Source organism: Grammomys surdaster, unplaced genomic scaffold (assembly GCF_004785775.1).
Source record: "Grammomys surdaster isolate TR1022 unplaced genomic scaffold, NIH_TR_1.0 607, whole genome shotgun sequence".
Classification (NCBI taxonomy): Eukaryota; Metazoa; Chordata; class Mammalia; order Rodentia; family Muridae; genus Grammomys; species Grammomys surdaster.
The window spans coordinates 35234-51936 of record NW_021605026.1 but is presented as its reverse complement, the minus strand read 5'-3'; the positions used below and the strand labels follow the sequence as shown (position 1 = coordinate 51936).

Here is a 16703-nt window from a genome sequence, read left to right as displayed (position 1 = left end):
TTAAGATGCCTGTGATGGGGAAAGCTTTCTTCACTGGAGGCTGTGCTCTGTATGTTAAGATGCCTGTGATGGGGAAAGCTTTCTTCACTGTAGGCTGTGCTCGGTGTGTTAAGACACCTGTGATGGGGAAAGCTTTTATTACTTGACTCACATCCATCACCTCCTTTTCCTAGATGAGCTATTTTACATTTTTGAAGAGAAATCGAAGAACTGAGATCTTTACCACACTGATTGTATTCATAACATTTTCCTATAGTGTGAATCACTCTACATATGCAAAGTAAATCAGGACAGACGGAATATTTCCCACATTCCTTGTACTCACAAGGCTTTCCTCTAATGGGAACATTTTGATGTATTCCTATTGAAGCTGGAAAACCATTTACTTGCAAACTTGTACCACATTCACCACGTCTTCTCATAGTGGGGTTGACTACGTATCTTCTAATTGTTCTGGGAAAGAGAGAGGTGCACCGCTTCTTCCCAAGGCCCTTTGTTATACATGGCCTATATCGAGAGCAGGTGAAATACCTATTAAAAGAAGAATAACAAATAAAAGATGTTCATGTGCATTCATATAGTTTAATTAATGCTCTGTTCCTCAGAGACACATGGCATAGGGATTCCAGTTTCTCCACCACAACAACCTTCTTAACTCTATAAACTGCTGGTCTAACTAAACTTCAGTAAGTCACTACAAGCATGAGTAACACTACCTTTACTATAATTCAGGTCTTGGACATACACTAATACCCTAATCAATGTGTATATCCTTAATGATATTTCAATGGAGTAAAATTAAGTAGACGGACAGTTATACAAAAGGGTTCTTATGAGGCTATGATTAAAACTGTGACATCTTTTAAGGTTTTGGTTTCTTCTCTTGTTTCTTAAAGGGCTACTGATTAGCTACCTAAGATTGAACTGTACGATGTGCAAGAATTTAAAAAGCCTTACAAAGCTGTGCTAGTTAAATTATTTTTTTCTTCATCAAAACTTCAGAGTACATTATAAATTTCCTCAGAGGTACACTATGTATCAGCTTCCACATAAAAATTACCTTCCATGTCTTCTAGAACTTTGACAACATTCTTCACTATTGTGGTCTTCCCATTCATAGCCTAAAATACAGTGCCAGAAAATGTATGAGATTTTGTTGGAAATTACGCAAAATTTAAATCATTGTCTTCACTGAACCTTGGAACAATGCCTAATTTATTCACCAAATTCTTAATTTTTTTCACAATCAAAGTTACAGAAGAGCACTCATCTCTAAAAAAGGCTTGTTTCCCTAAATTTTGAAGTGAAGGAAATTTCATGTTATTACCTATACAAGTAAGGTTCCAGTAGGTTTCCAGCATTACATCTTTGTAGAGACTCTTCTGGGAAGGATCCAGCAAAGCCCACTCTTCCTGCGTGAAGTTCACATGCACATCCATGAAAGTCACTGGATCCTAAAGCACACCACATATATGTGTATACAGCACATAAACGTACATATATGAAATATATTTATAAACATACACACAAACACATAATAGAAATGGTGGTTCTGGGAAAGGTATGCTTGCAACACTGGACCCCACAGCCTGTCTGTCTCCCAGGAGATCTGCCCTAACCAAGGACAAAGGTGAAACCCACTGATTCCAGTGTGCATGGGATCTATCCTGCTCTGCTTGAGTCCCATTGCCTTTCTGGTCTGAACCAGCACCCATGGTAGACTGGCATGCCTGGCCCCTCCCCTTACCTGACAGCTTGCCTTCCAGGAAGTCTGCCCTAACAAGCGACACAGGAGGACAGCTCTAACCAGGGACACAGGAGGCCCATTCTAACCAGACACAGCACCGCCTGCTCTAACCCAGGTCACATAGCTCTACCTGCCTCTAAGGAGGCCTGCTCCAATCCTAGACAACCAGGCCAGTTAATACTAGAGATAACCAGATGGTGAAAGACAAGCACAAGACCAAAATCAACAGAAGACAATGTAATGTGGCGCCATCAGAACTCAGTTCTCCTACAACAGCAAGCCCTGGAGACCCTAACATACCTGAAGAGCAAGATTCTGACCTAAAATCCCATCTCATGAAGATGATAGAGGCCTTTAAGGAGGATATAAATAACTAGGAAAACAGCCCACCTGTCTCCCAGGATGTCTGTCATAACTAGGGACACAAGGACACAGGGACACAGGAGGCCTGCTCTAACCAGAGACACAGGAGCCCTGCCCTAACCTGAGACACTACTGTGTGCTTCCCAGGAGGCCGGGTATAACCCAGGTCACACAGCTCTACCTGCCTCCAAGGAGGCCTGTCACAACCTGAGAAACCCAGGCCAGTTAACACCAGAGATAAACAGATGGCAAAAGGCAAGCACAAGAACATTAGCAACAGGAGCCAGTAAAATATGCAACTATCAACAACACGGTTCTCTCACCACAGCAGGCCCTGAATATCCTAACATACTTGAAGAGCAAGATTCTGTCACATTTCATGAAGATGATAGAGGCCTTTAAAGGTATGTGAAAGAAATGCAGGAAAACACAGGCAAACAGGTAGAAGCCCTTAAAGAGAAAATGAATCCCTTAAAAGAAATACAGGAAAAATACAATCAAACAGGTGAAGGAATTGAACAAAATGGTCTGAGACCTAAAAATGAAAATATAAAAAAAATAAAGAAAACACAAATGAAAGCAACCCTGGAGATAGAAAACCTAAGAAAAAGAACTACAGATGCAAACATCACTAACTGAATACAAGAGACTGAAGAGAGAATTTCCGGCATAGAAGATACCATAGAAGATACTGATACATCTGTCAAAGAAAATGCAAACATCCACAAAACTTTGGACACAATGAAAACACCAAACCTAAGAATAACAGAAAGAGAAATGGGTGAAGATTTCAGTTCAAAGGCCAGAAAATATCTTCAACAGAGCATTTCACCCCCAAACAAAAGAATATACCTTCTTCTCATCACCTCATGGAACCTTCTCCAAAACAAGCCTCAACAGATACAGGAAGACTAAAATAATCCCATGCATTCTAACAGATCACCACAGACTAAGGGTAGATTTCAATAACAACAAAAACAACAGAAAGCCTACATACTCATGGAAACTGAACAGCTCCCTAAGTCAATGATAACTTGGTGAGAGAAAAAATAAAAAAAGAAATTAAAGACTTAGTAGGATTCAATGAAAATGAAGGCACAACATACCCAACCAAACTGATGGAATACAATGAAAGCAGTGTTAAGAGGAAAATTAACAGCACTAAGTGCCTTCATAAAGAAACTGGAGAGATCCTATACTAACAATTTAACAGCACATCTGAAAGCTCTAGAACAGAATGAAGTAAGAAGGTGGATGGCAGGAAACAGTCAAACTCAAGGTAGAAATCAACCAATTAGAAATAAAATGAACAATACAAAGTATCAACAAAACGAAGAGCTGGTTCTTTGAGAAAATCAACAAGATAGAGAAAACCTTAGCCAAATTAAGGAAAAGCACAGAGACAGTATCCTGTAGGGTGAAGTGCTGATACTAAGGTCTGGTTCCCTAACTGGTTCTTAATTTGGTCAATAAAGGCCAGGAACCAATTGCTGGACGGAAGGGACAGGTGGGACTTTCGTGTCCCAGGAGGAAAAGGAGACGCAGGGAAAGAGAGGGCGCTTTTTGGCCAGGCTTTGGAACGAGCAGCATATGGCGACCACGTAAGATCCAGGGGAAGCTAGAACCAGCGGCCTCTGCCACTAGTGGATGGCCAAGGAGGTCGGAGGGGGATAGCTGATACGATCCATTAAACTTAGGGCAGAAGGACAGACAGAGATAATAAATTATTAAGGGCATATATTTCCAGGCAGGAGGTATTTGAGCCCAGCAATTGTGCTAGCAGGCAAATTCCAAAGTAATAAAGCTGTCTGAGAGTATTTCATCCACAGAGCGAAGGTAGGTAGAGAGAGAAGCTGGGTCGGTGTTGGTGCATTGGTGAAGCTAAGCCAGGGGGAACAAAAGGGAACTGGGAGGGACCAGAGCAGTTCCTAGTTCACAGCTTCCAGGCAAAGGCAGTAGTGTGGTTTATTAAAAATACACGCAACAGAATCCAAATTAACAAAATCAGAAATGAAAAAGGAGATAAAACAACAGAAACTGAGGAAATTCAATAAATCATCAGATCTTATTACAAAAGCCTATACTTGACAAAACTGGAAAATCTAGACAAAATGGATAATTTTTCTAGACAGGTTCCATTTACCAAAGTTAAATCAAGATCAGGTAAACTGTACGCACTCCCATAACACCTAAGGAAACAGAAACAGTCATTAAAAACCTCCCAATTAAGAAAAAAAAAAAAGCCAGGGCCTGATGGTTTTAGTGCGGAATTCTACCAGACCTTCAAAGAAGAGCTGATACCAACACTCAAACTATTCCACAAAATAGAAACATAAGGAATACTATTTAGTTCACTCTATGAAGCCACAGTAACTCTGATACTTAAACCATACAAAGACCCAAAAAAGAAAGAGAACTTCAGACCAATTTCACTTATGAATATCAATGTAAAAATACTCAATAAAATTCTTGCAGCCCAAATCCAAGAACCCATCAACATCATTCACCAGGATCAAGTAGCATTCATCGATGGATGCAGAGATGGTTCAATATATAAAAATCCATCAATGTAATCCACTATCTAAACAAACTCAAAGGAAAAAAAAATCACAAGATAATCTCATTAGATGCTAAAAAAAAACTTTGACAAAATAAAAAAAAAGTCTTAGAGAGATCAGGAATTCATGGCACATACTTAAATATGATAAACGCAATATACAGCAAACCAACAACCAACATCAAATTAAATGGATAGAAACTTGAAGCAATCCCACTAAAATCAGACACAAGGCAAGTCTTCCCCATTAATTCAATATAGAACTTGAAGTTCTAGCTTAGAGCAATTAGACAACAATAAGAGATCAGGGGTACAAATTGGAAAGGAAGAAGTTGTTACTATTTGTGGATGATATAATACTATAAATAAAAAAACGGCCAAAATTCTACCAGAGAACACCTACAACTGATAACTTTAGCAAAATGGGTGGATATACAATTAACATAAACAAATCAGTAGCCGTCCTTTATATAAACGGGCTGAGAAAGAAATTAGGGAAACAACAGCCTTCACAATAGCCACAAATAATATAAAATATTTTGGTATAACTTAACCAAGCAAAGAAAAGACTTGTATGACAAGAACTTCGAGTCCTTGAAGAAAGAAATTGAAGTCCTAGATGGAACAATCCCCCATGCTCATGCATAGGTAGGACTAATAGGATTAATATAGTGAAAACGTCTATCTTACCAAAACCAATCTACAGATTCAATGCAATCCCCATCAAAATTCCAACAGAACTCACAGCCATGGAAACAATTCTCAACTTCATTAGATAAAGAAAAAAAAAGGATCATGAAAAAAACTTCTCAACAATAAAAGAACTCTGGGGGAAATCATCATCCCTGAGTTCAAGCTGTACTAGAGAACAACAGCATTTAAAAAAAAAAAAAAACGCAAACCAAAAAGCATTGTGTTGTTACAGAGACACCCAGGTCAGTCCATGGGACAGAGCTGACGATCCACACACCTATGGCTATTCGATCTTTGACAAAGAAGACAAAACCATACAGTGGAAAACAGAAAACATCTTCAACAAATGATTCCACCAGGTCTTCCTGGCAGTCTACATGTAGAATAATGCAAATTGATCCATATTTATCACCTTGCACAAAGCTTAAGCTAAAGTGGATCACGATCCTCAACATAAAACCAGATAATGCTGAATCTAGTAGAAGAGAAACAGCCTCAAACACAATGGCACAGGGGAAAATTTCCTGATCAGAACACCAATGGCTTAGGCTCTAAGACAAACAATTGATCAATGCAACCTCATGAAATTGAAAAGCTTCTGTAAGGCAAAGGACACTGTCAATAGGACAGAACAGCAACCTACAGACTTGGAAAAGATCTTCATTAACCCTGAATCACACAGAGGGATAATATCCAAAATATATAAAGAACTCAAGAAGTTAGTCTCCAAAAACCCAAATAACCCAACTAAAAAATGGGGTACAGAGCTAAACAGAATGCTCAACACAGCAATCTCAAATGGCTGAGAAGTACCAAAAGAAATATTCAACATCTTTAGTCATGAGGGAATTGAAAATCAAAACAACACTAAGATTCCACCATACACCAATCAGAATGGCTAAGATCAAAAACTCAAGTGACAGTACATGCTGTTGAGGATGTGGAGAAAGGAGAACACTCCTCCATTGTTGGTGGGATTGCGAGATGGTGCAACCACTCTGGAAATCAATCTGGTGGTTCCTCAGAAAATTGGAAATAATCCTACCTGAAGTCCTAGCTCCTGGTCATATACCCAAAAGATGCTCCACCATAGCACAAGGGCACATGTTCCATTACGGTCATATAGCCTTATTCATAATAGCCAGAAACTGGAAGCAACTTAGATGTTGCTCAACCGAAGCATCAATACAGAAAATGTGGTTAATTTACACAATGGAATAGTATTCAGCTATTAAAAAGGAGGACATCATAAATTTTGGAGGCAAATAGATGGAACTAGAAAATATCATCCTGAGTGAGGACCCAAATAGACATGCATGGTATGTACTCACTGATAAGTGGATATTAGTCGGAAAAGTACAGAATATCCATGATACAACCCACAGAACATAATAAGTTTAACAAGAAGGAAGGCCCAAGTGAAGATGCTTTAATCTCACTTAGAAGGCAGAACAAAATAATCTCGGGAGGCAGAGTGAGGAAGGGACCTGGGTGGGGAAGGGTGAGGAGAAAAGAGGGTCAGGATGAGGTATAGGGAGAGGCAGGACAGAAGCCCAGCGGGCCAATAGAATGAATAGAAATATGTGACTGCAGGAGGCTGGGGATGGGGGAACCTCTGGAAAGTCCCAGAGACCTGGGAATATGAGAGGTGCCCAGAACTCAATGTGGGTGACTTTAGCCAAAATAGACAAAATTGGGGAGATGAAACTGAAGAGATATCCTTTAGTAGATAGAGGGGCCCCCAGTGGAGGGATGGGGTAATCAATCCATCTTTACATTTTTGACCCAGAATTGATCCTGTCTAAAGGAATGCAAGGACAAAAATGGAACAGAGACTGAAAGAAAGGCTGTATCCTACTCAACTTGGGATACATCCCATGCGAGGGCACCAAATCCTGACACTATTACTGATGATTTCTCCTCCTCCTTCTCCTCCACCTCCTCCTCCTCCTCCTCCTCCTCCTAAGATTTATTTATTTATTTTATGCATATGAGTACACTACAGCTGTCTTCAGACACACCAGAAGAGGGAGTCAGATCCTATTACAGATGGTTGTGAGCCACCATGTGGTTGCTGGGAATTGAACTCAGAACGTCTGGAAGAACAGTCAGTGCTCTTAACCACTGAGCCATCTCTCCAGCCCTGCCATGCTGTTCCTGAAGACAGGAGACTGGCATGGCTGTCCTCTGAGAGCCTCTACCCAGGAGCTGACTGAGACAGATGCAGATACTTAAAGCCAAGCGTTACGACTGAGGTCAGGGACTCCTATAGAAAAGTTAGGGGAAGGACTGAAGGAGATGCCAACCCCATAGGAAGACCAACAGTGTCAACTAACCCAAACCCCTGGGAGCTCTCGGAGACTAAGCCACCAAAGAGTATACACAGGCTGGTCCTTGGCCCCGCATAGGGCACATATGTAGCAGAGGACTGCCTTGTCTGTCCTCAGTGGGAGAGGATGTGCCTAATTCTGTAGATACTTGATGCTCCAGGGAAGAGGGATGACCGGCGTGGGCAAACACTCTCTCAGAGGCGAAAGGGATGGGGGACAGGGTGAAGATACCTAGGAGTGGGGACCAGGAGAGGGGACATTAGAAATGTAAATAAAATAATTAATTACAAAAAGAAATGGTGACACTGACTGAACTGTAAGCATGCACTCCATTGAAAAAACAGTTACAGAATTTTGTGTGATTAATTTCATATCACAGATTCTCAAAGCAATCATTTCAGTAGGAAACAGAAAGGGAGAGCCATGCCTGTCACTTTCTGTCCACACTGAACAGCATGAGTCCTGTTATTAGGATAAATGCATTTTGCGTTATGAGCTGAGTGTGAGCCTATCATGAAGTGTGTGAGAATGTGGTGGTTTGGATGACAAATCTCCCAGGTGTGATGATACAGTTAAGTACTTCTCTCTGGTTATGGTCTTCACTGTGGTGTTTAGGGTACTGTTAGCATGAGAATCCTTTAGACTAGAGGTTAGTCTCTGAGAAGAGGCTTTGAGTAGTTATACCCTTGTCACACTTTTCTTCTTTTTGTGGCTGAAACTGAGCAACACCGCTCTCATGCAGCCACACAGTTCACACCATTGCAGACTCCACCCCTAAAGGATAGATGGTAAAACAGAATCAATTGCTGTTCTTTGGAAAGCCATTTTTCTTATCTGATAATCTGACATTCATGTTTTTGCCTTATGAAGTTATGTTTCTCCACATGTCCAGTATTCGTTATTTTGCTGAGCTTCACCCCCATCTCGATGTTTGGATTTTGCAGCGTATGTAAGTTTTGATACCAGAATGGCATGCACGCACGGCATTAATACTGATCTCCCGAATGGTGGGATTATTGTGTATAACATTCTCTCTATTCTTCTATGTTTTTAAATACATTTAAAACATATGCATGAGTCTTTTGCCTGTTGTATCTGTGATGTAAGCCCTGAGGACGCCTAACGTACACTGAAGTAGGAGAGGACGCTGGATTCTGTTCCCTGGTGTTAGGAAGAGCTGGGGGCCTCCAAGTGAGGGCTGCAGACCGACCCGGATTTTCTGTAAAAGAATCGAATGATCTTCATGGCAATGTCGCCTTTATATAGCCTACTTTTTTTGTTAGTGCTGTTGATAGATTATTTTCTAAGGATTGTCGTTTACTTTACGATTCTTTTTAGAACTCTTTGATCTGTCAATAACTTATTAAAAATACATTTTCCATACAAATATTAGCCTTACAATTTATACAGGATCACTCCAGTTTTCTGATAGACAAGTACATTTCTGAAGTGAACGTTTAACTCTCTTTGGAGGAAATGTGAGTTATCCCCTAGATGTGTTCTGTCTTTTTGCTTGTTTGTTTGTTTGTTTGCTTATGTTTCTTTGAGACCGGGTCTCAAAAGCACTGCATAGATCAGGTTGACCTTGAAGTCACAGAGGCTCACCAGCTTCTACCTCCTGAGGTCTGCGGTTAAGGATGGACACCGCCATGTTCATCTTTTCAATCCATTTCTGAAGTTAGTAATTTTGATACAGTTTTGCTGATGATGGTCCATCCTGCCTCTCTGGTGGCATGTCTCTTTGTACGTGTCAGGATCTCCATATTATGTCACAGTCACAATACTTTCAAATATTCAGGTATTTCTAATACTCAAGGCAATCTCTTGACTTTGACATCTTGTAAAATTATTCTATCTTCCCAACTCGTAAAGGCACAAAATATACATTCCCTTTACTACAAGGAGAAAAAAGGACCATGGCAACAAACAAATCTTGCAGCTGTGTATGACACACTGGAATTCATTTCCAAAGGGTGTAGATGGCTCTTTCTCTGTGAAACATCTCATATACCTCTCTCTTTGCCTATTTCCACTCCTTCCATGCATGGAAGGTGTCTCAAAGCTTGGGTATCTCAACATCTTGTGGTCTGAAAACACAACCCAGGATTCTTTACTAAGGATTCATGCTCTCCCAATCTCCTCACTGGGGATCAGACTCTACCAGCTCTACCAGACATGTGGCTGCAACAGTGCTGAACACACAAATGAAGAATACATGAACCTTAAAATTAGTGTCTTTCTTCTTTCAAGGAAAAGCAGTACATAGATAATACCACCATGAGGAGTTCTAGCTCTGCATGGACCCTGCCTCAGTGGAAAAAAAAATACCAGTGGATTCTGTATGAAGCTGCATTCGAGAACTAGAAATCACCTTGCCTGTTCCTTCCATAGTTAAATGCTCTCATGGAAAGTGCAGTACATTTTTCTTTTCAAATCACACAGGATTCATCAATTTCTGTCCCCGTTGTTGCTCTTTTCCTCTATGGACCTGGATGAGTCATGAGTAATACCTGTGCCACAGGCTGCTCTGTCTAGAAACTTTTCCATTATTCTTTCATTTAGCCTTTCTTGATTTCACAGGACAAGTCCAGAATGGAGAGATAATGTCGAAATATTACACAAACATCATACCTTAGTGGTTGTTCTACTGCTGTGAAGGGGCACTATGACCAAGGCGTCTCTTAAAATGGAATACTTCTGGGATTGATTATAGTGACATAGGGTTACTCCAGTGTCATCTTGAAAGAAAACATTTTGGTAAACAGGCATAGGGCTGAGTGTTAATACAGAGTCAGGCAAGCAGAAAGAAATACTTGAGTTGCACTTGTCTTCCAAAACATCAAATCTCACCTTCAGTGCGGTACGCAAACCAATGAGACAAACCTAGTCTCCCAAGGGTATACCTCTTAACTTTACAGTTAGTTCGACAAATTGGGGACCAACGATTCAAACATACAAAACCATGGCAGGAATATAACCCAAGTACACAAGCACTCTAAAAGAAAGATACTAATGAAAGCAGAGAGAAAGAAGGAAAGAGAGAACACAAGAGAAACACAGAAAGAGACAGACAAAAGAAAAATATTTACTAATTCTTTGGGAGGCAACTTCTCTGGGTGCATGATAGGCTTCCTTAGAACAACCTTCCCGATCCAGTCTAAAGTTGGGCCTAAGCATGCATCTTTTCTCTGAGTACATGGTATGCGTCTTTGTTTCCCTAGCTACTCAGTTTCCTTTGGGAACCTGGGAACCCTTGGATCAGGTCTGGTGGAAGCAATGAAGGCAGTGTGGGTGTGCTTAAGCATGCTGTTATGGATGGTGCCAGTCAGAAGCTATATTTGTTGAAGAGATACTCAAGGCTACTAAGGTTTCAAGTTTGATTCAACTATTTTAACTAGTTGAAATCTGAAAGTCTTAAATTCCAGCCATCACTCCAAGACCACTGAAAGGGGAACAGATCCCACCCTCAGGAATAAACAGGTGAGGAAACAGGCTATTGACTGATAATCCTGTGTGGAATCCATTTTACACGTGAGAGGTGGATCCAAGTCTTATGAATCCCTTGACTCCCTGAAACCTACATGAAATTTTTAGTTTATAAAAGATAAAAGTCTTAAATATATTATCATTAATCTGTACTGCAATCTACCTCATAAAAAGAGACCCAGTAGATCTAGGAAGAGCAAGGCTTGATTTTTACTTATGAAAGGGACTAATAAGGTGGCTACAGCTTTGAAGGAAGACGCTGGTTTTCTGTTGTCAATCTGACAGCCTAGCCACTGATGCCAATAGAGATCTGAAAAGGATAAATTATAGCAGGAAGTAAAATCCAAATTGCCTATGTATACCAATTAAAATGACAGAGACTAGTTCACAGTCCACTACCTAGACAGTTGTCCCGGAGACCTTTGGTCTCCATGGTATCACAGATAGAGGAAGTCTTTGGCTATGAGGTCCAGAAGATGAGAGGCTTTTTCAGTGGAAGAGGAATATGTGGGACACTGACCTCACTTTGTCTTAGGAAACATAGGACAACTAAATCTCTGGGTGTCCTGTTTAGCCATAAACAGCCTAACCCTATCCTAACCCTAGTAGCAGGTGAAGCATTGGGACAGACTTTCCCAGTGGTTAGCATACCACAATCCAGATGGAGTCCATTGTTGTGACAATTGTCTTGTTGGAGACTGTACGGGGTGGTCAGTGCTAGAATTTGGGAGTCTCTGACTGTCATAAGTTTAAACATCTTAAATGCCATATTCAGCAGGTCTCTGACAGGATTGAGGGATACTTACTACCAAGCATATCTGAGTTTGACAACCATTGTCTGTTTTCAGTTTTCTGCTCTAAACTTTACCTTGCAAACATAAAATAGGTTGAATAAAGCTTAATCTTGAAATAAGTTGCATCATTTCTTAGCATGACTTCAACTATATTTCTGAACATGCTAAAAGATATGATCATTTTTAAGGTGATTAACAACCAACTTCCATTTCTTAATTATTATTAACAATTTGCAATCATTTGATACCTTTTATAAGACTAGGACTTTAGATTCTATCCCAGTTAGGTTTGAGCCTTAAAAAAATTCATATCTAAGAAATACTTCTAATCATAAACACGGTCCATAGAGACTGGTAAAATTTATTGCAGCAGTATAAGCCATTGTAATTTTCTTTTCATATATATTTTTATTGGATGTTTTCTTTTTTTACATTTCAAATGTAATCCCCTTTCCCAGTCCCCCACCCCCCCAAACCCACTATCTTATCTGCCTCCCCTTGCTTCTATGAGGGTGACCCACCCACTGACCCACTCCCACCTCCCCACTCTCACATTCCCCTACATGGGGCATCTAGCCTTCACAGGACCAAGGGCCTCTCCTCCCACTGATGCCCAACAAGGCCATCCTCTGCTACATATGCATCTGGAGCCATGGGTCCCTCCATGTTTACTTTTAGTTGGTGGCTTAGTTCCTGGGAGCTCTGGGGGGGAGGGGGGTTGGTTGATATTCTTGTTCTTCCTATGAGGTTGCAAACCCCATCAGCTCCTTCAGTCCTTTCTCTAACTACTTCATTGGGGAGCCCATTCTCAGTTCAATGGTTGGCTGCAAGCATCCAACCTCTGTATTTGTCAGGCTCTGGCACAGCCTCTCAGGAGACAGTGATATCAGGCTCCTGTCAGCATACACTTCTTGGGATCCACAATAGTGTCTGGGTTTGGTGATTATCTATGGGATGGATCCCCAGGTGGGGCAGTCTCTGGATGGCCTTTCCTTCAGTCTCTGCTCCACACGTTGCCTCCATATTTGCTCCCATGAGTATTTTGTTCCCCATTCTAAGAAGGACTAGAGCACCTATACTTTGGTCTTCCTTCTTCTTGAGCTACATGTGGTCTGTGACTTGTATGTTGAGTATCCCGAGCTTTTGGGCAAATATCCAATTATCAGTGAGTGCATACCATGTGTGTTCTTTTGTGACTGGGTTACCTCACTCAGGATGATATTTTCTAGTTCCATCCATTTCCCTAAGAATTTCATGAATTCATTGTTTTAAATAGCTGAGTAGTACTCCATTGTGTAAATGTAACACATTTTTTGTATTCATTCTTATGTTGAAGGACACCTGGGTTGTTTCCAGCTTCTGGCTATTACATATAAGGAAGGCAGTTATGAACATAGTGGAGCATGTGTCCTTGTTATATGTTGGAGAATCTTTTGTGTATATGCCCAGGAGTGGTATAGCTGAGTACTCAGGTAATACTATGTCCAATTTTCTGATGAACTGCCAGATTGATTTCCAGAGTGCTTGTACCAGCTTACAATTCCACCAACAGTGGAGGAGTTTTCCTCTTTCTCCACATCTTCACCAGAATCTGCTGTCACCTAAGTTTTTGATCTTAGCCATTCTGACTGGTGTGAGGTAGAATCTCAGGTTGTTTTGATGACATTTCTTTAGGTGCTTCTCGGATATTCAATATTCCACATTTGAAAATGTATTTTGTTTAGCTCTGTACCCCATTTTTAATAGAGTTATTTGATTCTCTGGAGACTAACTTCTTGAGTTCTTTGTATATATTGGATATTAGCCCTCTATTGGATGTACAATTGGTGAAGGTCTTTTCCCAGTCTGTTGGTTGCCGTTTTGTCCTATTGACAGTGTCCTTTGCTTTTACAGAAGCTTTGCAATTTTATGAGGTCCCATTTGTCAATTCTTGATCTTAGAGCATAAGCCATTGGTGTTCTGTTCAGGAACTTTTCCCTGTGCCCAAGTATTTTAGGCTTTTCTCTACTTTCTCTTCTATTAGTTTCACTGTATCTGGTTTTATGCGAAGGTCTTTTATCCACTTGGACTTGAGCTTTGTACAAGGAGCTAAGAATGGATCGATTTTCATTCTTCTACATGCTGACCTCCAGCTGAACCAGCACCGTTTGTTGAAAATGCTGTCCTTTTTCCACTGTACGGTTTTAGCTCCTTTGTCAAAGATCAAGTGACCATAGGTGTGCGGGTTCACTTCTGGGTCTTCAATTCTATTCTATTGATCTTCCTTCCTCTGTACCAATACCATACAGTTTTGTTTTTTTTTTAAATCACTATTCCTCTGTAATACAGCTTGAGGTCAGGGATGGTGATTCCCCCAGAAGTTCTTTTATTGTTGATAACAGTTTTTGATAACCTGGGTTTTTTGTTATTCCAAATGAATTTGCAAATTGCTCTAACTCTATGAATAACTGAAGTTGGAATTTTGATGGGGATTGCAGTTAATCTGTAGATTGCTTTCGGCAAGATGGCCATTTTTACTATATTAATCCTGCTAATCCACGAGCATGGGAGATCTTTCAATCATCTGATATCTTCTTCAATTTCTTTCTTCAGAGACTTGAAGTTCTTGTCATACAGATCTTTCACTTACTTAGTTAGATTCACACCAAGGTATTTTATATTATTTATAACTATTAAGAAGGGTGTTGTTTCCCTAATTTCTTTCTCAGGCTGTTTTTCCTTAAAGAGGAAGGCTACTGATTTGTTTGAGTTAATTTTATATCCAGTCACTTTGCTGAAATTATCAGGTTCAGGAGTTCTCTAGTGGAATTTTCACTTAAGTATATCATCATATCATCTGCAAGTAGTGATATTTTGAGTTCTTCCTTTCCAGTTTGTAATATTCCATTGGTATTTTTATCAGGGCATGTGAGAAAGCCTGTCATAGGCCTTGTCATCAAAAGGATCATCTCAAAGCTAAAAATAAACACATCTGAAAATGAAACAAAAGAATCTATGCACAGAAAGACAGGACTTATAAAAGCAAGACTAGTAGAGATTCGAGATAAAATCCACATAATAGAGAATAAGAAAATATTAACGGTATCAAAAGTACATTTTAAAAAACCATAATTGAAACACTTTTATCTAAATTACTTCTTAAAAGAAGACAGACTCATATTGCTAATTTCATATATGAATTTAGAGCTGAGCGTGGTGGTTCAAGTCTGGAATCCTACCACATAGAAGGATGAGGCAGGAGCATTACTAGTTTAAGGCCCGGTATGACTACAGAGTGTGTTGACACAATATTTGGAGAACTTAGCCAGATGCTGCTTCAAAATAAATTACTCTTTAAATCTCAGTGGACAGATGCTGGCCAAGTACGTGGCTCCAGAATGAGAATGTAGCACCCTCTACCCCAACATGAAAATAGAGCAGCTAGGGCCAATACACTGAAAAGGTGAATGAGAAGGTGCTACGTATGAGAGGAATCAGTTCACTGAGTGTGGAAAGGCACATGCACCCAAGTCAGCACCTGAGGTCTAGACACAGGAGAAAAGCCACTCCTTCAACTTCTCCTAGGGTCTTCATACTGTGCTGTAGCATGTATCTTCATGTACATCTTGAAGGCACTAGTTCAGAATTTGTAAAAAAGAAAATAGAAAACAAAATGAAAAACAAAAAGCACCCCCTCAAAAAATCCAACAAAACTATGTGTAACCACTGACCAAAACAGAACTCTTTTTATCACACTGCCAGGATGACAACAGGAAGCAAAGCATTCATAGTTGGCTTCCTACCAAGTTATGACATTATCACTGCCCATCTTCCTTAGGATAATATGGGAACAAATGAAGAGTTTTCATTGATTAGATTTGTGTTTGGAAAACTACAATGCTACAGAATTGACTGAGAGTTGGACAGCATCAAAAGTAAAGCCCAATGCTGGATAAAATGATTAAGTCACATCTTACTAATATACTATTGATGTGGGATAAAGAATCCACAAGGACTAAACTTAGCCTGAATTTGTAGAGTTGAGTAACTAGGACAAATACAGGCATTAAGGGGGTGTGAGAGCACAATAAAGTCTGGAACCTGAAAAATGTGTGAAAAGGAAATATTTGTGGAAATATTGATATCTCTTGTCCTATACAACCACTAGTTACTTTTAAGTGTAAGTAAAATGAATTGCTAGCTAAGGTAGGCCACACCACTGCTACATAACCTGTGCTAAAAGATACACACTATGAGGTCACCAAAACCCACTGTTGATTTACAGCTGGTTACTCAGCAAGGAGTATGGATATACAACAGACAGTGTGAGGGCTCTTCTAGGTCTGAACTCTTGTCTTTGTGGATACAACTTGTTACAGGTTGTGGAACAAGTGAATTGTGTTAAGAGAATTGATGGTGTGGGGAAATCATATCTGATGTCTAAAGTACATGTAGATAAAATGTTTCAGTGGCTGAGTATATCCCTCATTTGGTAGAATGCTGTTGTCTAGCATGCAGGAAACATTGGTCAGTTCCTAACACTAGATAAAATGGGTGTGATATTACATGGCTACAATCTCAGTAATTGACAGATATAAGCAGGACTATTAGAACTACAATGTCATCCTGAAAGATCTAACAAGATTTAGGTTACCCTCAAAGCCATTACACACACGTACCAACACAGACGCCAGGGAGAGAGAGAGAGAGAGAGAGAGAGAGAGAGAGAGAGAGAGAGAGAGAGGGAGGACGGG

At 40.1% G+C, this 16703-nt stretch overlaps 1 protein-coding gene across 1 annotated transcript in view; it reads right to left on the bottom strand.

Moving 5' to 3' along the window:
• LOC114633398 (zinc finger protein 709-like) overlaps positions 1-16703 on the bottom strand; it is a 26808-nt gene that overhangs the window by 1258 nt on the left and 8847 nt on the right. The window contains exons 2-4 of the mRNA XM_028781985.1: positions 1328-1454; positions 1061-1121; positions 118-531 (exon numbers count right to left, since the gene is read on the bottom strand). Coding sequence (XP_028637818.1) covers positions 118-531; positions 1061-1121; positions 1328-1454 — 602 coding nt within the window. The remainder of the gene's footprint in view (positions 1-117; positions 532-1060; positions 1122-1327; positions 1455-16703) is intronic.